Source organism: Osmerus mordax, chromosome 28, assembly GCF_038355195.1.
Source record: "Osmerus mordax isolate fOsmMor3 chromosome 28, fOsmMor3.pri, whole genome shotgun sequence".
Taxonomy (NCBI): domain Eukaryota; kingdom Metazoa; phylum Chordata; class Actinopteri; order Osmeriformes; family Osmeridae; genus Osmerus; species Osmerus mordax.
This window is the reverse complement of record NC_090077.1, coordinates 6,622,733-6,650,475: the sequence shown is the minus strand read 5'-3', so window position 1 is coordinate 6,650,475 and position 27,743 is coordinate 6,622,733. Positions and strand designations below refer to the sequence as shown.

The following is a 27,743-nucleotide window of genomic DNA, read 5'->3' as shown; positions in this document are numbered from 1 at the left end:
TGTACAGTATGCGTGGGTGCGTGCGGTGTTTATGTGTGGTGTGTGTGTACAGTATGTGTGTGTAGATTAGGTGTGGGTGTGTGTGGTGTGTGTATGTGTGTGTACAGTACGTGTTTGTGTGGTGTGTGTGTGTACAGTATGTGTGTGTGTGTGTATGGTGTGTGTGTGCAGTGTGTGTGTGTGTGTGTGTGTGTGTGTGTGTGTGAGAGAGGTGTGCGTCAGGGGTCCCACCTCTAGTGCAGGGGTGGATAGCAGCACATGTGTGGACTGGGTCACATCAGCAGCATGGATGTTGTTGTGATAGGCCACATCGCCATGGTAATGGTCTTCTAAGGTCATCAGGTAGGTTATAAAGGTGTCGAGAGGAATTTTGAATGTTTTTAACAAGTCTCTCTCCTGCAAGATGAGATAGCGTTTTAACATATACTGTGGCAGTCAAGTAATGGTGTTACAATAACCAGAGATGAGTTAACTCCTGTTATGTATGTGTCGGAATACCTGGAATATGGAATACATCATGACTGTAAGTGGCCGGTTCCCAGAAAACTCTGTGACTTTGAAAACATTAAGGCCCCATTTATTCACATCCTCCAGTTCCTGTGAAGAAAACACATGTTAGAACTATACTTTCTCCTTATCTTGTTCCTTCCACTCTTACTGTATCTCTCTCTCTCTCCTTGTCTTCACCCTCTTCCTCATCCCTTTCTTGACCTATACTTCCAACCCCCCTTTGCCTCTCTCCCCTCCCATTCCTTCTGTACTCCTCATCTAACAATCCCCCTTTCCTACTCTCCCACCTCTATCCCCCTACTTCTGCCCTCTCTATTCCCCCCCTTCGTATTCATCATCTACCTCTTCTCCCGCCCCACTTCCATCCCCCCTCTCCTTCCCCTCTTCCTCTTCCTCCTCTCCTCCACTTCATCCCTCTAGCACCCCTCCTCTTCCCCCCTCTCATCCTCCCCCTCCTCCTCCTCCTTACCCTCCTCCTTACCCTCCTCCTCCCCCACCTCCTCCTCCTCCCCCCCCTCACCTTGGCCAGCTCCTCCTCCGTCTCCGTCTTGACTCCGAAGCGGGGGATGTTGGAGTTGGTGAGGCTGGAGCTGTGCTGCAGCTTCTTCACGCCGCTGATCTGACACATGGGCTTGTTCTTCTTCTCATCCTTCTCCTTCTGTGTCTGCGGGGAGGGCATCTCCACCTCGTGCTGCTTGTCTGCGAGCCCGAGACAGACAGAGAGAGGAGGCCGTGAGATGAGACAGTGCTGTATTAACCAGGTGACATCTCAAAGATGGAAGGTGGGAAGCCATGTAACTTGGCTTTTCCATTTCAGAATAGAGATGATTTCTACCAGAATTTGGACAATCAAAATATTATACACGATTCCTTTCCACTGTTTATCACAGCAGGAATGTTTGTAGCTACAACCCAGTTTATGAGAGAAAATAGCTCAGCTATGAATTTATTTTGATTGATATGATTGAGAGGTAACGGTCATCTGCATTCATGTAAAAATCTGTGTATAATTCTCATATATTAACAAAACCCTGCAACCCTTAACAAAAACCACACCACTAAATCCCACAGAAAAACTAGAAAAATATCTGGTGTGGAGAAGTGGAGAACATCTCCAAAAAAGATATGTCTAGTAAACACACTATGGTAATGTTTTGTTTTAGTGTCTCTGGTAGATACCAGAGAGTCTCTCTGATTGGGATGGAGGAGGCGGGGGTCATCAGTGAGTGGAAAAGTCCCGACAGGAGTGTCAGAGGTCAGGCTGCTCACCCAGGAAGGTGCTGGAGATGAACTCCGACACCTGGTTCCCCGACCGGCTCATCTCCGACAGGTGCGTCAGCTCCCTGTTCAGCATCCTCTTGAACTGAGACGCAATCGAAAGGCACAAAGACACAACACACACACACACACATACATACACATTGGTGGTTAGAGATTTTTATTTCTCTACTTTATTGTGGATATATGTTATACTGAAAATGAATTAGATCAGGATATATATTTTTTTTTATTTCTAATTAATACATGTATCCGAGTGGACACAATTTAGCATCCTAACAACTGAATATCATGAGACAAAACTAAAGTGATCTTAGATATATTTAGAAATCTTAAACATATATACAGTGCATAAAGTATATTGTTCAGGACTGGTTTTATGTGAACTACAATATAAACATGCCCAATTTGGATCTGCTGTGACTGTGAGGGGTCTCAAGAGCTTTATGAAATAACACACAACAGCCATGGGATTTAAAAGCAATTTCCATTAATAATACTTAATAATAATAATTCGAACAACAGTGTCCTCGACAAACACACAGACACACACGTGCACATACACACACGCACGCACATTCACACACACTCCACTTTTGATGCCAACAAAGACTAGGTGAGATGCTACACCTACGTCATGGTTAAACCAACACTCCTTCACCAATTTCTACTCTCCCATTACCCCTCTCCTTCCCTCTCTCCCTCTTCGAAAACTGATTGGAGTGGCAGATACAAATTTATCCCATGATTTAAAGGACAGTCTGATTGACTTGGAGGAGAACTATTGAGATTGAGCATTACCAAACTGATTGCAAAACAGAAGCCACTTCAAAATAAAGCCAATGGGGTCAACAGCAACAACAACTAAAAATCACAATATTTTGCATTTAATTACTAATAACCTTTAGGGTGGATGCAAGGCATTACAGTACCTGTTTATGGAGATTGATTACATTGGGTTTTATTGATCACTAGTGTTTGCTGAATGATTATATATCGAATTGCACTTGAAACACATCTTTTGGGCTTTGAAAAAAGATTGCATCCCTCCTCAGTCTATTGAAGGTGTCAGACATATTCCAAAGTACAGTACCAGCCTCCCAATTTTTATAATTATAATAATAGCACCTTACTGTAAAGAACTAAAGGACAAAATAATCAAATAATAAAACTCAGTGCTTTTTTTTTTTTTTTACATTTCCAACAAACCATTTCCTTCAGATGCTTCAAAATAGCGAGCCATTCTTCAGTATGCTTTCCTTAATATACTGACTCACGCTCTTTCTCTCTTCCACAGAAAAGAGACAACACACCTTTCTCCATGCCCTTCTACATCCCAGGATTGGCAGACACAGCTTGGGAAACACAGCACCAAACACAAAGATACCCCTGTCTGTCTCTATTTCTGTCCTTTCTCTCACACAAACCTGACAAAGATAGAGATGAAAAGATGCACATTCCTGAGCGTGTCAAGGTTGAGAATGCCTTCCTTTGTTTGACGATGACATCAGTCTACCATCTTTTTCTGGCTGGCATCAAAACTGGTAAATGGTCTTATTACTAACTGAATCCTACCTGACTCTAGATTAGATGTCTTACCTTAATATAACCCCAGGACACAGTCAGAAGGTAGTTGGCTTCAGGCATTTTGAAAATCCCCCCAAAAAGTAGTCCGGAGATAATAAGACTACTAGATCCAGAGACTGTACATCAGGCGATACACAGCTAAGAAAGGAAATCAAGGGAGAGAGACTATCCCAGTGAAGAGAGATAGAGAGAGAGATTCGTTTCCCTGACAGAAGCAGAGTTCCAGGTACACCCACAGAACTAAGAGAGTACAAGCAGCCTGTCTTTCTGCTCTGGGTGTCTTTCCAGAGAGAGCCATGGTCCAGGCGAGTCCTGAGAGTGGGACTGAGCTTGGGAAGAGCTGGCGACAGAGTGTGTCTTCCTGGGGGTCGGATGAGAGCGTCGCCACCCCGCGTACACGCAGGGCTTTAAATTATGGATGAAGAAGAGGACTGCTGGGAAGATGCCAGACGCGCTGGGAGACCGAAGCTTTCTTGTCAACAGCTTCCAAACAAGGCGGGCTCTGCATCTCAGCCTGGCGCCCATGTGAAGCTTACGGCCAATCAAGGGACCTGCTAGGGGAATGCGGTGAGCTCATCACCAGCTCTGATTTGCTAGCCTGGAACAGAGTGAGCTCATCCCATTCTGCGATTGGCTGGAACTGAAGTCGGGGGAAATGTCTCAAAGGAGATGTTTTTGGCGTCCGTCTTTTCCTTTGAAATACCAGGTGTGTCATGTGTGTGAAAGAGAGAGAGAGAGAGAGAGAGAGAGAGAGGGAGAGGCAGAGAGAAAGAAACCAAGAGGGAGAGAGAGGGAAACAGAGATAGAAAGAGAGAGGGATGTAAGAGGGAGTAGGGTACTGTTTGTGTCTCTGTCTCTGTGCATGTTACTGGAAGTGGCCTCATTTTCTGAGGTGATGCATGTCTGCGTTAATATGATCTTCGACAGACATTCTGTGAGTTTGGGAGGGGGGGGGGGGAAGTTGAGGAGGACATGGGAAACTGTGTCATTCAACTGAGGTAATCTGTGTGATGCTCTTTCTGGTAACGGAGATTACTCCATCCATGCATTATTCATCCTGACAGGGATTCACACCAACTTCCTAGGGGGTGGGCCACAATGTGGAACAAAGAAGAGAATAAAAAACATGTGGAATATGTGAACATCCATTAAAGTTTTACAACAAAAGAACGTCACAGGGCAGTCTGGGATATGGCTGACCGGAGCAGGACGTTTGGAACAGCAGTGAGATCACTGTGAGGAGTTCGAAGGTCGCTCGGGGAAAAGGCCGACGTTCTCAAAGGTCTTGGATGGTGAGGGACTTTGTGATCGCAATTCGTAATCTTTTGCTGAAGTCAAATTGGAGACAATGATGTCTCCGTCCAGCCACTTCCATACTAAATGACTGAATTGGTAGAAGGGGAAGAGAGGAGATGCGAGGAGGGGAGAAGCAAAGAAGGGAGAGATGAGAAAGAGAGGAGAGGAGAAGAGAGGGGAGAAGAGGAGAGGAGAAGAGGTGGGGAGAGGAGAGGGACACACCTGTCTCTCAGTACTTTACACCTTGGCTTTCCATTCAGCCCAGACAGAATTGTGGGTAATTTACAGCTCCAGAAAAAGCAGATGAGACCACTGGTCATGTTAACTGAGATATAGAGCCTCCGTCTATGTTCAAGACTCTGATCAAGCCATCACAGGCCCAGACCAACACACACACACTCTCCCTCTCTCACACACACACACACACACACATAGCTGCTATTGATAGCTCATGTAAGAGGTGTGAAAACACACCATTGGGTAAAAATTGGAAAGCATCACACCATTCTACGCTGTGACTTTTGTATAATTTGTTTTGTGGAAGTGTGACCCAAAATAGTCATCCCCTGCTGAATATAGCCTTAGTCACTATGAGTCAAAAATCTGGGCGGCTGGTTTCTACTCATCCTTTTGTGATACGATCATTGAAATTTAAATATATATGATGCTGTATATCAAAGTGTTACATAAACATACAGCCAGTCCTGTAGGTGAAAGAGAAGGCGGAGGAGGAGGAACATATTTTGAATACGTTAATCAACGGTAATATTGAATGAGTGTCCTGAATATCATTTGATTGGATTGTATTCTGTGCCATTCTCCACTGTTCGGATCCTTCTTCAAATCATGCTTGTAGACGTACATCAGGTGGTTAGACCCAGGGCACCACAGGAAGCCCTGTTCTACCGTTCTGTGTGACGTCCGTCCAGAGAGCCTGCCTGGCGGAGCCCCCGTGTCCCAACTCCACAGCCGCGCGCCAGAGCGAGACAGCCAGCCGGCCAGGCCCCGGGGTGTTGCCATGGCAACCGGGGCAGGGGGGGGGGGCAGGGGCTGTGTGGCTGTGCATTGGAGAGGCAGCCATGAGAGGACACGGCAGTGTTAGCTCTGCTTCGAAACACGGACGGCACAAAAAATAAAATGATACAATAATTTAGCCTTCGAGATACGGGTCTTGATCACCGCCTGTTGCCATGGCAATGTTGGATATCCATCTCTCTCTCTCTCTGTGTGTGTCTCGTGTTTGTCCGTCTGTCCTTCTGTCTCCCTCCTTTCCCCGCCTGCCCCTCCCCCCCATTGTGACATCACAGAGTGACATCACTGGAGGCGGAGCTGATTAGCATGCATGGCAGCATGGCCAGGCCTCGGAGGAGAGGTTGGAGCATGCTCAGTGCAAGCTTCCCTCCCTCCCTTTCCTGCCTGCCTGCCTGACAACCTTGCCGCTCTCACAGCTACAGATACACACCATCTCTGTCTGTCTGCCTGCCCACACACACACACACACGATGTGTGTCTGTCCACATACACACTAAGTCTGTCTGTCCACACATAATGTCTGTCTGTCCACACACACAGACACCCCACATCTGTCTGTCTGTCTGTCTGTCTGTCTGTCTGTCTGTCTGTCTGTCTGTCTACACACACAGACACCCCACATCTGTCTGTCTGTCTGTCTGTCTGTCTGTCTACACACACAGACACCCCACATCTGTCTGTCTGTCTGTCTACACTCACAGACACCCCACATCTGTCTGTCTGTCTGTCTGTCTGTCTGTCTACACACACAGACACCCCAGATCTGTCTGTCTGTCTACACACACAGACAACCCACATCTGTCTGTCTGTCTGTCTACACACACAGACACCCCACATCTGTCTGTCTGTCTTTCTACACACACAGATACCCCACATCTGTCTGTCTGTGTGTCTACACACACAGACACCCCACATCTGTCTGTCTGTCTACACACACAGACACCCCACATCTGTCTGTCTGTCTGTCTACACACACAGACACCCCACATCTGTCTGTCTGTCTTTCTACACACACAGATACCCCACATCTGTCTGTCTGTGTGTCTACACACACAGACACCCCACATCTGTCTGTCTGTCTGTCTACACACACAGACACCCCACATCTGTCTGTCTGTCTGTCTACACACACAGACACCCCACATCTGTCTGTCTGTCTGTCTGTCTCTTTATCTGACTGTCTGTACTAAAGAGAGAGAAACACCCCGGGTCTGCAAAGATGGTGGGAGAAAAGCACCACACACGAAGCGACATGATCAAATATGAGTTCTAATCCGACATTACATTTAGTCATTTAGCAGATGCTCTTATCCAGAGCGACTTACAGTAAGTACAGGGACATTCCCCCGAGGCAAGTAGGGTGAAGTGCCTTGCCCACACAACGTCATTTGGCACAGCCGGGAATCGAACTGGCAACCTTCTGATTACTATACCGTTTATCAGAAGATTCAGATGGTGCAGCTGATAAACATACAGCTGGGAAGGCTACCACCTCTCCTAGGCCATTACAGTGCACTCAACGGTGTAAGAATGACCTTCTAACAACAAACTTCTCTTCACCTATTACACGAGGTCAAAGCAGCCATACATCAGAACATACAATCGGATCCTTTTAAAAGAGAAACTGAAACTAATTGAAAATGATTTGGAAGCCCAAAAACGTAATGAGGACATCATCTCATGACCACCTCTAACCCTAACTTTAACACTGGTGTAGAAAATGTGAAATTCAAACAAGAAGTGGTACTCACTTTTAGCATTCCATTATTTATTTGCAGACAGCGCATCAATGTTTTAATTCACCTCAACACCTTAAACATCCACTGAATAATTTATCTCGGAAAATGACCAAAACTGTACAATGTAAGAAGACACGCTATTTTCACACCTACACAAACAAACACACCAAAAAAAATACAACCCTGTAGTCTGTCATCCTCTGTGAATAATGGCACACGCAATGGCTGTATGGCATTATGGATATTGTAGTTTTATGGAGGACAGCAGATTCTGAGATCCCCCTCTACAGAATTGAATGGATTGGTCTGACTTACCTTGTTGGAGGCCATCTCGCTGACAGAGTGTCTGGTCTGCAGGGTCTCCAGCTGGTCCAGGCACCAGTCCAGCTCTTCCAGAGTCTCTGTGGCTAGCTTCTGGTAGGCCTCCTCTGGGGGGGCGACACAGGGGGGCAGGGGGTCAGTACAGGCCCGCTGCAGGGGGCTAGCGCAGGGGTCTCCAGACCCTGGGTCCGCCACCCCACACGCAGCTATGCTGGGACGCCCCGAGTGAACACATGGGCGACTCTTCATACTGAGCTGGGGGAGGCGGGGGGGGGGGGGGGGGGGGTAGTAAGGGACCGAGAGAGGGGCCCAGTCCTGTGTCCTAACCCAAGATACTGAGCTCACAGCCAGTCTGGTCACAACCGGAACCTTCCCCTGTTGTGGAGGCCCCTTCTCCACGCAGCAAGTGTCCAACAGTGTGGGGGGGGGGGGACATAAATTCCAGAAGTGCAACAGCTGGGTGATGGCCTAATGTCCACACATATGCCTCTGAACCAGGTTACCAGGGATAACTACGAGAGCATTAAACATGTAATACTGAGGTAGCCTCTAAGCTTCCAACACGTACAACAAAAACAATTCCCTCACGCACCGACACGGCGCAAACGCACTCTCTCTGCCCCGCGCAAACGCCACAGACGAGTCTCAGGCTTCTCTGTGCCTCAGGTTCAGTTCATAGTCCATCGAGGTGTAGTTCCAGTCATGGAGCAGGATAAACAGAAGTTTAATTAGCAGGCCCATGTCTGCCCGCTGAGGTATCAAGGGATTGAGGGGTGAATAGGAATGGAGAGTGGAGGATGAGGAGGAGAGAGAAAGAGAGAAACGGGGGGGGACGGGGGGGGGGGCTGGCGGGAACCTCAGACCCAGCGAAGCTTCATCTCAACACTGCCTGAACCGGAACAAAGACACCCTCACTGTAGCATGCTGGCAAGGACCGGCTGTGTGCAGACCACACACACACACACAAACACCAGACGTAGACCTAGCCGCAACACATCATCCCTGATCAGCCTCTTTGTTGTCGAAAGGCTGCACGTCCAACATGTTCAAAAAACGGAGAGCTGTAATCCAGAGGGTGTGTGGTGTGTGTGTGTGTGTGTCCTTCCCTCTGGGCGGTGGGCTGTGACCAGCGGTGACCAGCTGCAGTGGTATCCCTGCTAGATGAACGTGAAATCGCTGGTCTCCCTCAGAGCGCTACCTAAAGGACTGCACTGTGGATGACAGAGGGCCGCAGCTAAAGCCTGGCCTGGATTCGGGTGCTGGATCTGGAGTCAGGGCTGGGGGGGCTAGGGGCTGAGCACTAGAGCAGACAACACTAGACGGGAACAAACTGGACTTTGCTGGACTGTTTCAGTATGCAATCTCCATTCCCTGGTGGGACAGGGAACGAGGGGAATACAATGGAAGGATGAAAGACGAGGAGAAACAGGCAGCAGGGAGACGCCGTAAACGTATCACACAGAAACGAGGAACTGTCTTCTTTGGCACACCATAGCTATGTTCTAGACCTTTCATTTCTCTCGACTTTACCACCGAAGAATCTTCTGCCAAAGTCAGTTTGCATGAATAGGATGCGTGCATCTCTTACACATCGATTCATATTGACGGGTGGTCAAACACAGGGTACGGGAGTTTGAGAGGGGGGGGGGGGGTGGAGGGCAGGTGGTGCTGGGTGATCTGGGGCCAGTATCCCCTTGGGAGGGGAACTACGTACAGCAAACACAGAGAGAGCCCTCTCTCTCACAGCCAGCGGCCATGTTAGTCATAAATTTCCGAGATCTAGGTCTGAGATCTGTTTGGGACACTTGTTTTGGATTTGGGATAAGATTTCCAGATGTGTGCGTGTGTAGTGAACCTTGAACAATGCTACATAGCATGTCCAAAAACAAGTTGCAGTGTCGTGTTTCGATCAGCCTCTGACATGGTGCGTGGGGTGAGGGAGGCCAGCCACGTCCAGTGATTGTGGCGTGCGTGCAGCGTTCTGGACACACGTACAGCTCTGTGGCCACGGTGCAGAACATGGCCCCGCAAACGTCAGTGCCGCAACTGCGCGCCCCGACCTTCCAACCTACTTTCTCTTCCCTCTTTTGTATGTCGTCCTGTTCTCTGTCTCTCGCCACTTCCTCTTTCTCACGCCCCTGTCTTCACATGGCTCTCTTTCTCCCGATCTACCTCCCTCTCCTTCTTTGTACTGTACCTCACCCAACACCACACCCCCCATTTCTTCCTTTCTGTCTCTTTCCTTTCATCCCTCCTCTCTTCCTCATCCTCTCTGTTTCTAGCACACCCTCTTTATCTCTCCTCTCTCTTTTTCCCCTTCCCTGTTCTCCGTCTCGGTATCTCTCTCTCCCCCTCCCTCCCTATTTCCATGGTGTGGTATCAGCGGATGAGAGTGCCACTCTCTTTGACAGAGACTGCACTGACGTCAATGACATTTTTCTCATGCTCAGTGCGACATCAGACACCGGTGCTCCGAGAGGCCACCGTGCTGCACAGACACAGGGCTGCCGCTAAATCCCGGAGAGGAACGCAGCAGCAACTGGACCGACCGGAGCAGGACAAGAAGAGAGGGAGGGGGGTGAGGGGAAAGGGAGGAGAGGGAGGAGAGGGAGGAGAGGGAGGAGGAAAGAGGGAGAGGAGAGAGAGTGAGCAGGAGGACAAGGAGGGGTGGGTGGGTCTTATGTTGGTTTAGGGGCAGTTCTTGAAGCCTTCTGTGATATTGCCTATAATAAGGGGCTGCACAAATCAAAGTTGATTTGATTTTCAGTGTGTGTGTGTGTGTGGGGGGGGGGGGGGGGGGGGGGAGCAGGGGTACGAAAAAGGGTAGCGTTTGTTCAACCTTCTATAATCTGTAACCGACTGAAATAACTTGAAATACTGACCGGAGAGAATATCATTATTAGGTCAGAGGTCATGGATGTGTATTATTCGCCAGTTCTAAAAGACAGCTTAGAGCAGGACATCAATACATTGATAGACACATGTTTGATCAATGATCTAAGTAGAGAGGGAGAGATGAAGGGATGAATGGATGAAGGTGGGGATGGATGGAGATCTAATTGTCCGTTTGTATTCAAGCCTACTCTAAAGGCCTCAAACAAAACTGACCATCTAAAACTCAATAAAAATGACCAGTTTTATTATCCTCCACAGCAAGCGAAATCTTTAGATTAACCTCACTCTCAGTCACACCCTTCAGCCTCAGGTCCGAGCCAGCTAACCTCAGCCACAGATAACTACTGCAGGGAATCAGATGGCTGAGCGGTTAGGGAATCGGGCTATTAATCAGAAGGTCGCTGGTTCGATTACCGGCCGTGCCAAATGACGTTATGTCCTTGGGACAAGTAGGAGGAATGTCCCTGTACTTCCTGTAAATTGCTCTGGATAAGAGCGTCTGCTAAATGACTAAATGTAAATGACTCAGACGGGCCTTAACAGCCTCCCTCAAAGCCACAACATCATGCTCAGCCTCCTCCTCAAGTCTGCCTCGACAGCCTCCAAATGCCTCAGTCTCAGCCTCAGCTTCAAACTCAGGTAGCCCCAGCGTCCAAGCTAAAGTCCTTTACTTGAACCGGAACTTTTTAAAGCCACAGCCATGGCAATAAAAGTAGCCGATACACTCCAACAACCGTCCTGCCTCGTGACGCTGCGTATCGGCTGGACCAGTAATGGATGTACCTGCCCACGCTCGCGAGGTCTAATTATAGCACAATGTCATCGCCTCATCGACATACTCTGTGTACTTTGCACATTGCTGAATACTGTGCAAGCTCAAAAAGCTGAGAGTAGGAGACTGAGAGAGAGATGCAAAGAGAGGCAAAAAACGGCTAGCTCCCCCTGTATGGACATTGAGCGACAGGACAGTGTATCTAGTGTGGGCCAGTGGACCGGGGTACAAGGGGAGTCAGGTGGCTGAGCGGTTAGGGAGTCGGGCTAGTAATCTGAAGGTTACCGGTTCGATTCCCGGCTTTGCCAAATGACGTTGTGTTCTTGGGCAAGTCACTTCACCCTACTTGCCTCGAGGGAATGTCCCTGTACTTACTGTAAGTCGCTCTGGATAAGAGCGTCTGCTAAATGACTAAATGTAAATGTACAAGGAGCAGAGCACTTCAAGGACATGGTCTATTTTGGTTAACGGTCTCTGGGCTCTCTAGCAGAAGCTCTGAGGATCCAAGTGATCCACTGTTATCCAAGCCTCTGTGATCTACAGCCCTGTGGCAAAGTATGTCAAACCGAATGCAGCCACTGTTAACCTGGTGACTCGTGGCATTTGTATCTGTGGGTCGTCTGTTTCCTCTGCGTGGAGCGCTGGCAATATATCTTGTAAACACGCTACTGCACTTTAACAGAAGAATGCCAACATACACACATGTATGCATACATATGCACATGCAGAGCCTGAGCAAATTAAGGATCCTATGTTTAATATAATCTCTTTATCCCTCTCACTCTCCCTCACACACACACACGCACGCACACATACATCCTTTCTGTCTCCCTCTGTGTGTTTCTCTCGCTCATACACAAACACCTATGTACACACACACACACACACACACACACTCACAAACATGTATGTTTTGATACAACGTACCTGTAAAGGAGGTCTTGGTGATAGGGGGTGGATTACACATGGGTGATCTTCTGGTGTAGAGAAAAACAAACAAAAAACACTGACACCTCACCCAAAACAGGTCACAGCTCTCTCCTCCAACTCCTGTCTACCTCCCCACCCCCCAACTAACATCTACTCTCAAGCAGGCTCAGTCGTCAATTCCAACAGCTCTCAGGTTGAACAGGAGTCAGGTGGCTGAGCGGTTAGGGAATCGGGCCAGTAATCAGAAGGTTGCTGGTTCGATTCCCTGGCAGTGCAAAATGACGTTGTGTCCTTGGGCAAGGCACTTCACCCTACTTGCCTCGGGGGGAATGTCCCTGTACTTACTGTAAGTCGCTCTGGATAAGAGCGTCTGCTAAATGACTAAAATGTAAAATGAACAGTAGCGTTATGGCAGAGGGCACCTTTACAGAGCTCTGGCTAGTGTTGTTGTAATGCCATGTCTGGTCAGCAAGGGGAGACATTCTACTGCTGGCCACTGAGTGACATTCACATCCAAATACAATACAGTAGTCTGTAATTACAGCATAGTACTAGAATAGAATAGCTTGTGACAACAACACACACACACACAAACTGTACCCCGAGACACTTCTACTGGGAATTTACTAGCATGTAATAGATTGAAAACTAGAACTTAAACAACAGTGAATAGGATTGAAACGTGGTTATTATCCACACAACTTACTTGTTTGCCCTTTCTCTTTCTTGTTGTAAATTGGTTAATGCAGCAAAATTATTCCGTACAGTTCTTAAACTGGCCAGAACCTGGAGAGAAAAGGAGGAGGGAAGGAAATCAGGAGAGGAGTAGAATGAAGTATCCATTGGTTAGAAGGCTTATACTCCAAACGCATGCTCCTCACACACTGCATGGTGTTACAGTACAATACTGTTCATTAACATACCAGTCTGAATTTGGACTCACCTGTGCAAATGGTGTTACAATCATATCGTCACCATGACTGCAAGAGAGAAAACATTTTCAAATCAGAAATCTGATCTTGTACACATAGCATGGCTATGCAGGTGAATCATTCCAGGTGACATGAATATTATGAATTTGTCAGAGAAGATAAATGACACAGAGGGGGAAAGCGATTCCACTGTTTCATAACCATGCTAACTACACAGTGTAAGTAGAGCATTTAACCAGCACAAGGATCCCTGAAAGCCATATCAAAATGATGTCCTGTTCGACATGAGAATGTGAGAATACACGAAAAGCACGAATAAAGTTCTTTGCAGTCGGTATCTCTCTCACATACACCATGTGTCGTGTCACTCTCGACTACCCCCCTGGGTATCCCCCCGATCCCAGCCCCCACCCTGCCCTCTCAACCCCCCTGCCAGCCTGAGGGAGGAAAAACTTGGAGAGATATGGCTGTCACACGCTCCCATGGTCAGAGAACTGGAATGTGACACAAATAAAGCCTTCTAAACATAGAGGGAGGGGGAGAGAAAGAGAGAGAGCGAGAATGTGTTTGTGATGAGTGAGAGACCCCAAGAGACAGAATAAGAGTAGTATTAAACGGGCATATGAACACATGGCATGTGAGGTAGAGAGACACGGAGGAAGAGAGGGGAGGAGAGATGGCCAGGAAGAACAGAGGAGAGAAGCGACTGTCTACTGCTCTGTATTGACAGTCATCGGGAGAGCGTTTCTTTCCACAGTTACTGTTTTCTTTTTTTTACTTGATGCCACAGGGGAGCACTTTGAGTTTATTTAGAATGTGAAAAAAAATTTTAAAGTATTTTTTCATGTACTTTACAACGTATTAGCTTTCCCAGAAAGTTGGGTCTATACAGAGTATTGATTTGCTTTGTCTGTGTTTGAATGGACACACTGGATGTGAATGATCTCTGAAGGCAGGGTCATATCCTTCATCATTGAGTAACCTGTGTTTCCTGTCATTCTCATCCATCTCCTATAAATCTCTGCACTTTTCTTAGAACAGTGTTTTCTGTTAAGGCTTGCAACTGTAGTATACCAAATCACAAGTGTAAATGTACACAATGCTACATTGTATACCATATGGCCTCACTTCTGGAATCAAGGTGTGTGAAGGGGGTTGGGGGGGGTCTATGTGTGACTCCATGTGTGATTTTCCTGTAGGGCTACGTGTGCTTTCACAGTGACAAGCTTGTTCATGTTGTAGGGCTGGGAACAGGCCGCCACTCTGCGACACCTCAGTACCAGCTGTCGATCAGCCAGTCAGCTACAACTGCCCACGGCCATGACCTACAAGTGTCTGGCACAGGCAGAAACTGACCTTGCCCAGTCCCCTTACATTTACATGTAGTCATTTATCAGACGCTCTTGTCCAGAGCGACTTACAGGGACATTCCCCCGAGGCAAGTAGGGTGAAGTGCCTTGCCCAAGGACACAACGTAATTTGGCACGGCCGGGAATTGAACTGGCAAACTTCAGATTACTAGCCCGATTCCCTAACCGCTCAGCCACCTGACTCCCTTGGATAACCTTTCTGGTGATTTACCAGAGTTATTAGTTATCTTTATTAGTTTAAAGAGAGAGGGGGGGAGGGGGGAGTGGGGGGGAAGGGGGCGTAGCAGAGCCGGAGACAAGAGGAAAAGTAGATCAAATGGAAGAAGAAGAAGAAGCTAAAGCAAATGCAAAATGAAAAGCAAATGAGCCGCTCACATGTCGCTGGCGATGGACGAGTTGCGGGACATGGACTTGGGCGACAGGTCATAGTCGCTGTCCGAGCGGTAGAGGAAGGACTCCCTCCGTTGGCTGTGGACAAAGTTGGCCTGCAGGATGAGGCCTGAACCCGGGCTGGCCATGGGGTCCAGGGGGCTGCGACCCGACGACGTCCCGTTGTCCACATCGAAGCTACAGGACAGAGAGGAGAGAGAGAGATAGAGAAATAGATAGAAATAGAGAGAGAAACATAAATTGTCATTAGCAACATGATCTCAATCAATAACCGAAGAAGCTTTTCTTCCACAACACTTTCTCAATTGCCTTCCTCTCTACAAATCAATCAACATTGGACTTTCGCAATCCATAAAGTTAGCTTCTTCTGAATAGTTAATTCGGAATTCCTGAAGGCGTCATTTTCTTGTGTTTAGTTCACTCCCAGTCTTTCAGACCTAGATTACACACCATACATTCTAGTGCCCTCTGGACAGGACCTTAGCTCTGAGCAGAGCCATGATGACTCACTGGGTGAATCAACACCATCTGGGTCGACAATGTCACTTCCCCCGTGACATCACGACTCCTTAGTGTCCCCCTGGCCATCCTCCATCCAGGGATTACACCTCTCCTTTCACTCACCCTGCTAAGTAATTAATCCTGTGTGTGCGAGAGATAGATGCTGATAGCAGAGGTATTCCCTCCTGAGTGACGTCAAACACACACCAGGATGACGTGCTCGTCGTCCTCCTCATCCCTGTCCTCATCCCTTATCCCTCTAGTCATGGCTGTCACCTCTGTTGGGAGAACAGCCATCGGGATAATCCTTCAACATCACACTCGCTGAGAGCAGGACAAAGCACTAATCGCCACTACCTGTGCATCTGCGTGTGTGTGAGTCTGCGCGTGTGTCTGCGTGTATTTGTGTCTGCGTGTGTATGAGTGTGTGAGTCTGCGCGTGTGTGTCTGCGTGTATTTGTGTCTGCGTGTGTCTGAGTGTGTGAGTCTGCGCGTGTGTGTCTGCGTGTATTTGTGTCTGCGTGTGTGAGTCTGCGCGCGTGTGTCTGTGTGTATTTGTGTCTGCGTGTGTCTGCGTGTGTGTGTCTGCGTGTGTGTCTGCGTGTATTTGTGTCTGCGTGTGTCTGAGTGTGTGAGTCTGCGCGTGTGTGTCTGCGCGCGTGTCTGCGTGTATTTGTGTCTGCGTGTGTCTGCGTGTGTGTGTCTGCGTGTGTATTTGTGTCTGCGTGTGTCTGCGTGTGTGAGTCTGCGTGTGTCTGAGTGTGTGAGTCTGCGCGTGTGTGTCTGCGTGTATTTGTGTCTGCGTGTGTGAGTCTGCGCGCGTGTGTCTGTGTGTATTTGTGTCTGCGTGTGTGAGTCTGCGTGTGTGTCTGCGTGTGTCTGCGTGTGTGAGTCTGCGTGTGTGAGTCTGCGTGTGTGTGTCTGCGTGTATTTGTGTCTGCGTGTGTCTGCGTGTGTGAGTCTGCGTGTGTGTCTGCGTGTATTTGTGTCTGCGTGTGTCTGAGTGTGTGAGTCTGCGCGTGTGTGTCTGCGTGTATTTGTGTCTGCGTGTGTCTGCGTGTGTGAGTCTGCGTGTGTGTCTGCGTGTATTTGTGTCTGCGTGTGTCTGAGTGTGTGAGTCTGCGCGTGTGTGTCTGCGTGTATTTGTGTCTGCGTGTGTCTGCGTGTGTGACTCTGCGTGTGTGTGTGTGTGTATGTGTGTGTCTGTATGTGTGTCTGTGAGTGTCTGCATGTATGTGCGGGCCTGAACTACATCTGTCTGTATTCATTCATAAAAGCTGTGTCTAAACTTCGGTCACAAAAAGCCATAGAGTGTCTTGACATGACAAGACACGCTATGACAGGTCCCTCTGAACGGTGCTTCATGTGGACCAGTTAGTGACACCAGCCCTCACTGACCAAACAGCACATGGCACTTCAGTGTAGGGCTTACAGTTGGAGGGTGTCGATAAGGTCTTACGATCAGTTACAGTTACCAGAACAGAGGTTTCCTGCACAGCAGCTTGTCTCCCCAAGGGAGGCGTATCACTGTAGCATGCTAATGTAAAGCTCAGCCACACATTCAGACAGCTGCTAGTGTAGCATGCATTATAGATGGCCCTTTAAGCTGAGACTGCAGACTGAAGACGTGACGCAATCCTCTCTCTCTCTCTCTCTCTCTCTCTCTCTCTCTCTCTCTCTCTCTCTCTCTCTCTCCCTTTCTCACATGCACAAACACACACCTCCATCCCAATCAGAACAGTTACAACACACACACAGCTGACCCCTATCTGACACTAATGACACCATACAAACACACACACACAAACACATGTGCAGACATATAGGCACCACCGCTGTTAAGCGATAGTCCAGACAACGTTGTCATGTTTCTTACTGTACATCCACTCACCCCATTCACGTCACACAGAACATCTGTAGGACCACTTTCCTGAACGTGGTCACAAATGACTGCGTTGGACTAAAAGTTATACAACTCTCACACCCTAATGAGGTGAGTAACTGCTATCCTGCTCAAGTAGCTTTAAAGAGTTTGAAACTTCACTGTTGGTGCAGAATGGGACACTTTGGCCCCCTTCCTGGTGTGTGAATGAAAGAAAAACAGATTGTTCTCATTTTCCCTCAATATGACAGTAACCCCCACCCCCCCCGCCCCCACTCCCACCCTCAACCACTCAATCTCTCTCTTTTGCTCTCTCTCAGTCTCTCTTTCTCTCTCTCTCTTCCTATCTCTCTCTCTCACTCATTACAGCCCAGAATTTCATCTGGTCAGAACAGCCACACTGGTAATTAGTCTCTCTCAATCTGTTGCGTAAAGGATACATTACACACACAAACACACAACCACACACGCACACAAAACACACACACAGTATCTGCTGACACGTTCCCCCGACAAATACACTGTGTATGTATGTGTTCATACACGTGCATACATGTAAAAACTCATGACACATTACGGAAAGTTACTTTCCGTTACTTTACTGAAAGTAATGTGCAGTAACACATTCTGATGCAACACCCATCCCTCGACTCAGCCACCACCTTCAACATGTAACACACACACTTACACACACACATCACACTGCATATGTTCACAGTCCTCATTTAGGACTTGTTTCCACCATAAGCTCTGACATCAGCAGTATGCAGCAATAATCACAGAGGGGAGGAGAGGAATAGGGAGGAGAGGTGAGAAAAGGAGAAGTGGGGTAAGTTGAGGAGAGGTCAGGGATAGGAAGGAGAAGTGAGGAGAGGAGAGGTGAGGTGAGTTGAGGAGCGGTGAGTTGAGGAGAAGAGAGATGACAATAGGAGAGGAAATGAGATGAGATAAGACTGTACGAATAAGACTGACAGGACTGCAAGAAGACCACCCTACCCAGTCAGCGACCAACCCTTCCATATCAGTATTCATCTGCACGGTACGGTCTATGTACAGCAATGTGATCAGGAACATTGGAATGGAACATGCTGGACACCCCCTTACACATCACAGATGACAAGACAAGCCGAAAGCAAAGAAGGGGTGGTGCGGCTGTGATTGGCTAAACAAAGCATTAGTCCTGCCACCACTGAACAGGTGACAGGAAATACTGTGAGCTTGGAAAACATCCAGTGAGGCTGTCTGCAGAGCATCAGACTCAGTTCTAACACTTCTCCCTTTTCTGAAGCCTTATAAGTCTCTCCGGCGGGTCAAACGGAATTCAGAACTGAGCCTAACTCTACAACCTAACTGAGCCCACGAGGACTTGGCACAAGATGAGAGACCTCGTGCACACACACACATACACATGCACGCACACCGGAGGAGAGGACAGTCATTTCTATAGTTGGGCTGTCATGTGGTAATTTCTTTGAGGAGGCTGGAGAGATAGAAGTATCAGGTGAACATGTGGCTATTTATAGTGCCTCGCTGTGAGTACATGAAGAACTTCAGAGAATGAGACAGAAAGGCTGTGGGGAGTAGCTTTTAGTGTCTTTCTCTAAAGTTGGAGGGCAATCCTCTGTCACACGCACAGCAAGGTATCGTCATCGAAAATGCCCCTCACACACGGAGACACAGACACGCACACGCTACACCCTCACACACGACACACACTTTGATGCGGGGAACAATGGACACCCCAGGCCACTGAAGGAACGGTCATTTTACCAATTACAAAAACAGCAGGGGTCGCTGCGTGTGGAGGTGGGAGAGAGGTCAGAATCTGGTGCTTAATCTGCTTTAGAGGACGCGATGTGTAGGTGTGTGTGTGTGAGAGTGTGTGTTTGTGTGAATGGCTCGCCGACAGGGCTTGTACTACAGCGTGATCAGGGAAGACGACACTCGCTCTTTATTTTAGACGGTTGTGACGACAGAGAGGAGAGACTCCTTGGAGCCGTGTGCGTGTGTGCCTATGTGTTGCCCTCCTCAAAGTCGAAACACTTCACAGCCTCCAGCTACTGGAAGGTGACAAAGCAAGTGAGAGAAGGCCGGTGAGGGAGGGGCTGTTGTGATGTCACAGTGACATATGGAACGGAAAGCAGAGGAGCTTCAGTGACACGAGGAAGGTCAGAATACGTTGTGACACATCACTAGCAACAAGCGCTATGTAAATAGCAACAAACGCAAAAAAGGCTAATCCTTATGGACAAACACTGGGTCTCTCTGTCAGAGTTAAGGTTAAGCAGTGCCAAATTAATATGGAATCAAAGATAAGCCCAGTTCACGATCAATATGTTTATTAAATGAGCTAATTGACTTTAGCAAGGAACACTGCCCATATTTGTCCACACGTTTTGTATTGTTTCCCACGTTTTCACAAAGGACGCAACACGGTTTATATATGATTCAAAGTTGAGCGTAGTGGTCGAGGGGGCATTAAGATGTCACAGAGGGGGAGGGGTGCTGTGACAGGTCTTGTGACTCCCAGAGTCCCCAGCGTGCTGTGATGTCACCGACGGAGCCATGAGCACAGTCACCAGAGGCTAGGGCCTGCAGTGCGTTCAGCCATGGAGATAAAAGATAAGCCTATTACACACTCTGATAACACAGGAATGCTCCTCATGGCCTGCCTGTCCTACACACACACACACACACACACACACACATGCCCATACACCCATACAAACACACACACACACACACATTTAGTCATTGTTTAGCAGACGTCTGCTCTGGATAAGAGCGTCCACATACACACACACACACATGCACCACATACACACACACATACACACACACACACACACACAAACATACACACATACCCTTTTTAGCAATGTCTACATCCCCACAACAGGGCAGCCACAGAACTCCTCTTTGTCTTATCTTGGTCTCTCCTTTTCACACCTTTTCATTTCCATCAACAAATTGCGGGAAGCATTCAAGAAAACAGCATTTGTCAGCTCATTTCTATAAGTCATCAGATCATTAGACCTTAGATCTTAGACCTGAAGTAGGTTCTATGTTTCGTATGTACAGTATACAACCAGTAACCTTTGTCGTATCTAATCAAGTTAAGGAGCCCTGACAATGAGGTGGCTGACAAAGACCAGGCACTGACACTTTAACGCTCAATAAAGTATGACATACACCCTGAGCCAACTCTGGCCTTAGGCTGGGGTCATGTTTGCTTAATAAAGGAACCTAGGGAGGCATTCCACATCCCTCTCTCTCTCTCTCTCTCTCTCTCTCTCTCTCTCTCTCTCTCTCTCTCTCTCTCTCTCTCTTTCTCTCTCTCACACACACACACACATCACTAACCATTTAGTGTTTATCTAGCTGAAGGGCTCAACTTAAACCTATTCAATGAAGAATTCCGCCACGTAAGGAGGCATCACGTTACACACACCCATTCACACACACACACACACAAACACACACACTCACAGAATGTTGATTCGTTGTCTAATAAATTGATATTTGTGTAAAGAGAACCCTAGTCAATAAGAGGTGAATTGAATGTCAGTGAATGCACAATGCAAGGCTAGGTAGACAGACAAGAACTTCAACTATTCATCCCACGGACAAAACTGATAAGCATTCAACAGATGGGTTCATGTCTCCTGAGTGCTCCTGAGCTTGAATGAATCACATCTTAATGATGTCAGCAAAAGCAGACACAAATAACCTCAAAACAACTTGTTTTTAAAATAACTGACGTTTCTGACAGGAAGTCTTTCAACAATCCGTTGTGTTGCACTAGTTTCACCGATCAATAAATCTGTCTGTCATCTGTGGACTTCAACCGTGTTTCACCTCTCTTTTGATTGTCTTAATGACCAGAATTTCCTTTCAAGAGACCCCTCCGCCTCTATCGCTCTTTCTCTGTCCCTCTCTTCTTGGTACAGGGGCTTCGGGGAGCTGTAGCTCTCTGCGTGAGAACAACCTGATCCTGTGTCTCAGGTTTCTGGTGTTCCAGAAAGTTCTTAGTGTCGTGGTTTCTGAACAGAAGGAACCAGCCTAGAACACCAAGCGTTTGCTCAGGGTTCTTCTATTCGGATGCATAAAAATAGCCCAGTTCATCTCTGAGAGTACAGTGGATGCAAAGACACCGCCAAGGACAAGTTGAGACCGGAGTGAAAGAGAGAGAGCGAGAGAGAGAGAAAGAGAGGGAGGGTGGGGGAGTGATGTTCCATTGGGAATACGTTCTACAACAAGCCTAACACGGCCCTCCTCCTCCACCTTTTCCAGCTGTCGAGACCAGACCCAGAAACTGACTGACTGACATTCCACAGTAAACAAGGGCTTACACAGGTCTTTACGACCTTGCAAGCGTGTTTGTCAGTACTTTACGGCTTTATACAGCGTGTTCTGACCCAGAGGTGCGACACAGGGACATATGGCTTTGTGTTCATTACACAGTGTTCTGGTCTGTCACAGGGCAAGGCTACGCTACTGCTCAGACTCACAGCTGTTGCAGTAGCCGATATCATAGAATCACAAAGGCGATCCAACCTCATGGGCCCATTCCATGTACACTCTGTGTCCGGGTGTGGTAAAAACATACAGCCCTCCTAAGCCTGAACTCCGTCCAACAACAAAAAACTAACATTTGCATCGTCTATAGCAGCGGGTTACATTTTATGTATATTCCCTCAAGGTTGTAGCTCCATACTGTCAAGTTAGGCAACATGAGGAGGGGAGACGACAAGGAGAGCAGGATGTGAGTGAAGACAGGGATGATGGAAAGACGACTGTGACGAGCAGACAGTGGGAACCGTCAGTGAGACAGGACGCCAGATGGAGAGAGGGGGGAAAGAAGAGAAGGAACGACAACGGTGTGAGAAACAGTATGAAGACAGCGGCAGGAAGGGAGAGAGAGAGAGACAGAGAGAGAGGGGGGGAGAGAGGGAGAGAGAGAGGGGGAGAGAGAGAGAGAGAGAGAGAGATAGAGAGAGAGAGGGGGGGGGGGTGGAGGGAGAGGGAGAGAGAGAAAGACCATAAAACAAGAGAAAAAACAGGCGGAAAAGATCACTCAGAGCAGAGAGACTAGAAGAGAAGACACACAAGAGAAAGAGAGAAAGTGATAGAGAGAGAGTATAAAAAGCAAGAAATATGGAAAGAAACAAGCAAATACAGAGAGTGTTTCAGGATGGCTATGTCTCTTTACCAGATTCCTTCTGTGTTCCGTAGAGAACTGGTAGAACGTGAGCGGGGCTTCAGAACGATACTCATGCTGTGGCACACACACAAACAAACACACCCCTTTCTGATCCAGACCCAGAGCTGCTATCGTAGTCTGACCACAGGTGGCCCGTAAATCCCTTGAGATAAACACTCTCCACCACCACACAGACAAGTCCTTTCTCCTCCTCTCCTGCTGTACACCAGTAGCCAGCCCTCTGGGTCTGTCAGTCCAACTCTTGTCCCTGGAAAACTTGGTCGAATCACTTTTAGACTCCTGTAGGTAGGTCTTGTGGTTGTATTCCCTCTAGGTGGTTGGGTGGTCCCAGTCCCGGAGCTGCTCTTGCCCAGGTTAAGGGCCTCAAGTCTGGGAGGTTTTGTAGCAGCTGAGCCCCTCAGCTAGACTGTCTGGAAGTCAGAGAGGAGACACCCTCCTTCTGCCTTCCGTCTTGACCAATGAGTGGGTGTGCCGTATTCCTTTTCTCCAATCTCTTTTCCCGCTGGCACTGGCACCTCTTTCTCGAGATGTATTATTGCTTTTTCTTCCCCACAAACTCTCCCCTCGGTCAGTACCTCCTTTCCACTGTCCTAGTGAGCTCCTCCCTCTTTCCTGACTGTCTCTCCCCTCTCCCTCCCTCTCTTGCTCTCTCTGCTTCCTGCAGGTCTGAGCGCTGTCGGAGCTGCTCACAGCCGTTCAGTCAAGGGCGGGACTCCTTTCCGTGTCCAGTGAACACAGCCTCTGGCTCGGGTGTCAATCAGGCTGCTGCCACGGTAACCTAACACCTACCGTGACAGCATGTGGACGCGGCAACGCGTCGCAGAGCACACAAGGAGAGCACACAGAGGCGTATGTGCCCAGGAACAGGACCGCACAGAATCGCAAACAGGATCATGTTGTAAAAACCACGGAGAAACACGGAGGAGGTCGACACAGGTCGAGCACTCCGACCGCAACACCGACCCAGACGACAGCGGCAGAACGGAGAGCGGAGAGGAGGCCTTCAGACAGCAGACGTTGTGTTACTGTACCATTTTCCCTCAAATCATTTGTCAAGTTTTGACAAATGATTGACGGACCTGTCCATCAACAAGAACACCAGAGGGAACGGGCACTGGACAAAGATCCATCAATGAGTTCAGAACGAAGTAACTAAAATGCCACGGCTTGTAACACTGTGGCTTGGCACACTGACACGTTCACACATATATGCACACAAGCTCACACACGCAGTCACTAAGTTCCCATTAGAGCCTAACCAGGGCAGCTAAGTGCAGCTCTGATGACGCAGGTCTAACATCACAGCAAACTTTTTAACGGACTCACAACCCCCCCCCCCCCCCCCCCCTCCACACACACACACGCACGCTGGCACGCTCACACGCACGCTTCCGCGTCGTCGACACAAACAGCGAGCGCGGCCGCGGTGACAGAGGTGTGACGAGGAAGGCTGGGGTCTTTTGTTTGGCGGCGACGGAGGGCTGACAGGGGGAGACAGGAGGGGGGGGTCAGGGGAAAGAGAGGACCGGCCAATTCAGGAATAATGCCTGGTCTCCCTGCTATCTTCAGAGGGACAATGCCTCACTTCGTAGACGCTGGCCATTTCCCTGTGAATGTGCCGCTTGTCCTGTTGGGTTCTTAAGATATATAATAAAAATGCAGCATGGTACAGGGTGCACATGTCTTCACTTTATTCACTCCCGGAACTCTCCCCGCCCACCCCCCCCGGTGTCCAGGCAGTGTCACACTATTATAGATCCCACCACACGGCCCAAGGGAAAATAAGCGTCTTTTATGTTGTTTTCGAGAAACAAGGGAGATGGGCCTGTGTGGAGAGGGGGACCACGCATCACGCGCGCGGGCACACGCGCTGGGGGAAACCCCGCGCACACGCGCAGGTGCACACGTTCGCGCGCACAAGCGCACGCTGCCCCGGCGACACGCTCTCGGGCCAATATCGATCTCTTCAACCCATCACAAACACACACACAGAAGCACACACTGGAACACGCTCGCGCAAGCATTCAGAAACGCACACGCCTGTGTCAAAACTCAGCAAAGCACACACAGATGCTTGATTTCACAATTCTCGCAGTAATTGTCTACTCTGACCTTTATGTACAGTGTTGTTGTAGGCATACGTGCATGTGCGCAGGAAGAAAAAAAACAACGTATCTCTCTCACACACGTCAGAGAGAGTGACTAGAATCCAGTCTCATAGCTTCTCATAAGGCCCCTATCCTAACCAGGCAAAACAGCTGAAGCAGATAGCATGGTGTGACGCAATCATAAACACTTTGACAAGATCATATTGACACCATTCTTAGAACGTGAGAAGAAAGGGGTTCTCTTTCTAGGAAGCTGTCTGAGACGACGCATCTCATCTAGCAACTCATTACCGAAGGCCTTCCATTCAAAGACAGAGGCTGGCGGTGATTGGAGGAATCCTGGCTTGTGATGTGCGGGAGAGCAGGATATGTCCTTGAGTGACTGGCGGCAGGGACGGAGGTGTGAAATCTGGACCGGGCGTTCAATGCTTACAGGTGTCAATCATCGACTCCCTTTGTCATCATCACCTAAATGTGGTCATGCGTCATCTGACTTTGATACGCATCTGGTGCATTCCTTAGCATCTACGGACTTTGTTTCATCAGACAGACAAGTTCTGATTCAACCTGGCTCAATGACATTTCTCAAATACTTGATCAATATAGTATAGAAGGCGGCGTAAGACTGGTCCATCAGTATTTGAGGAGAGTAGTTGTAAATGAGTTCTGTTAACCTTCTAACATCCTCTTATCTAAGTTAGATAAGGGGATAACCTCTTATCAATGTAACTCCTGCAGGTCATATAACCCTAAAAAGCAGATGGGTCTTGTGGGGTGTTTCAGAGTGGTTTTCCCCTAGAAAAACCGCTAAGAAAATATATATAAAAGTTTTACTTTTCACTGTATTGTAAGATGCTTCAGAACTATAAATGCAGAGATTATATTGAAAGATTCCGTTATAATTTGTTGTTGCTCAAATTGTTAGAAATATTATTTTCCACTTTATAATTAGAAAATGTGGCTGCGCCAAGGCTGTAATATAAGAGCGTAGTGTTATGTCCACTGAGGGGATGTGTTCTACCAGGACTGGACGATCTGGACCACACAGCATAGCCAAGGAACACACTGTAACTTAGCTGGACGATGACTAGCCTGGACATGCCAGATATGATAGCAGGTTTCCTGACTGGATTATTTACTAGCCAGACTTGTCAGTCAATTGGTCAACTGGATGGAAGTTTCTAATGTATGCTCTGGTTTATTGATAGGGAGAGGAAGACATGCCAGGAATGAGTCATGAGTGAAGTTTAACAATTACATGAAAGAATTCAGTAACAGGGATTCTTTTTTGGACATCTTGGTAAACTCTTGGTAAAAGCCATCGCCATAGCAATCTAGGTTTATGCTGCTACCTTAGTTTGACCCTGTATAATGTTAGTTGCAAGACAGGGGCTGAAACAGGTGGGGGCTGAAATATAAACTGGTTTGAAAAGCATCAAGTGGAGCCAGGGTTGTGAACCCTTCCCTCCACTAATCTCCTCAGCCCTCTAGCGGTCACACAGAGATAACACATTTCCCCCCCACCGCAATTCAGAACACATAAAAAACTAAAAAATAGCCGACTGCATGATTGATTTGTGCTACAGAGAACCATTCTTTGTTTCCTTGAAACCGGTATATGGTTCATCAAATCTTGTTCACTTTCACAATCTGTAAACAAAGGTTAGCGTTACCTGAGGCTAAGAGTGCAATAAGGACAGATGGCTGTTCCAGTCATTGTATCGACGAGCAGAGTTTCAGTCATACAGCATATCTGTAATAGAAGTGACCTTTACCTCAGTCCCTCAAGGTACAGTACTTTATATTATGTTCCCTATGGCACATTAAACACACGCGCAGGCGCACACACACGCATACACACACACACCCACACACATGCATGTGAAATTGCATGCCCGTTGTCACCTGCACACACATACACACACACGTGTGAATACGCATGCCCTCTGTCACCCACACACAGACACGCATGTGAATGCGCATGCCTGTTGTCACCCACACACCCACAAACACATGCACACGCACACATATATTAATAATGCTGATTTAGTACCTGGCATTTGTGCTGATCAGCAGTTGTTGGTACGATTGAGAGAGAATGAGAATAACAAGGTCTACAAGCCGGCAGAATTAGCTGTAATGGGAGGAAAGTGCTATGGCTATGAGCTTACTTGGAATCCACCACAAGGCCTAATTGTCAAGTGAAAAGACTAAATGGAGTTCTGTGCCTGCCTGAACATGGGCTAAACGGACGACTCTGACGAATGGAGCATGGATGGAAGCCTATTTGTGTCTTATTTCAATCTCCTAATGGTACTGCCTAAAAGGCACAGACGTGCTGCTTGGCAGGGCTGCACCAACACAGACACACACACACACACACACACACATATAGATGCACATGTAAAGAAAACACACATCGAGAGAAAGAGTGACACACACAAGCGCACGCACACAAACACGCAGACACACACACACACACCTTTCAGGTAATGTGTGCTGTAGCTATCGACAAACACCTGAGCAACACTGGCCTTACACAGAGTAAACAGGGCCGGGGCCAAAGCTGTACAAATCCCCATCGGCAAAAAGCTGCTACAAAGCTATCGCCACATAGACACAGAGCAACGGACGCTTTACATAACACTAAGACCAGCTCCAATGTTAAGGCTGCCGGGCTCGTTAGGGTTGCCCAGGTGGATGGTATTTATCAGTCCATGGCAGGTAGGGCTCAGATAAGAAGGCACACACACACATACACACACACGCAGTATAAATAAGGGATAGAGCTATTATGGATTAATAAACCTGGCTTAAATAGCACAATCACTCTCTCCAACTTCTCCTCTGCCACTTCGTTCAGGCTCGCTCACCCACGGAACAGCAGACAGGATAAAGAGAAACGATGTGAACAGAGGAGACAGGACACAAGGAGAAAGACCGCACAAGAATAAAATGAGAGGCTTCCAGTATCCG

The 27,743-nt window shown here is 48.0% G+C and overlaps 1 protein-coding gene across 3 annotated transcripts in view; it reads right to left on the bottom strand.

Moving 5' to 3' along the window:
* Nucleotides 1–27,743, bottom strand: part of pde4d (phosphodiesterase 4D, cAMP-specific) — a 107,450-nt gene that overhangs the window by 6,168 nt on the left and 73,539 nt on the right. For 2 of the 3 annotated variants that reach the window (XM_067230992.1, XM_067230993.1), the window contains exons 2-10: nucleotides 15,038–15,229; nucleotides 13,304–13,340; nucleotides 13,067–13,146; nucleotides 12,358–12,407; nucleotides 7,758–7,870; nucleotides 1,780–1,873; nucleotides 1,031–1,209; nucleotides 499–597; nucleotides 232–396 (exon numbers count right to left, since the gene is read on the bottom strand). In XM_067230992.1, the coding sequence (XP_067087093.1) occupies nucleotides 232–396; nucleotides 499–597; nucleotides 1,031–1,209; nucleotides 1,780–1,873; nucleotides 7,758–7,870; nucleotides 12,358–12,407; nucleotides 13,067–13,146; nucleotides 13,304–13,340; nucleotides 15,038–15,229 (1,009 nt within the window). Of the gene's footprint in view, nucleotides 1–231; nucleotides 397–498; nucleotides 598–1,030; nucleotides 1,210–1,779; nucleotides 1,874–7,757; nucleotides 7,871–12,357; nucleotides 12,408–13,066; nucleotides 13,147–13,303; nucleotides 13,341–15,037; nucleotides 15,230–22,647; nucleotides 22,811–27,743 lie in introns of those variants that run through there. The other variant, XM_067230994.1, reaches the window with a different exon arrangement.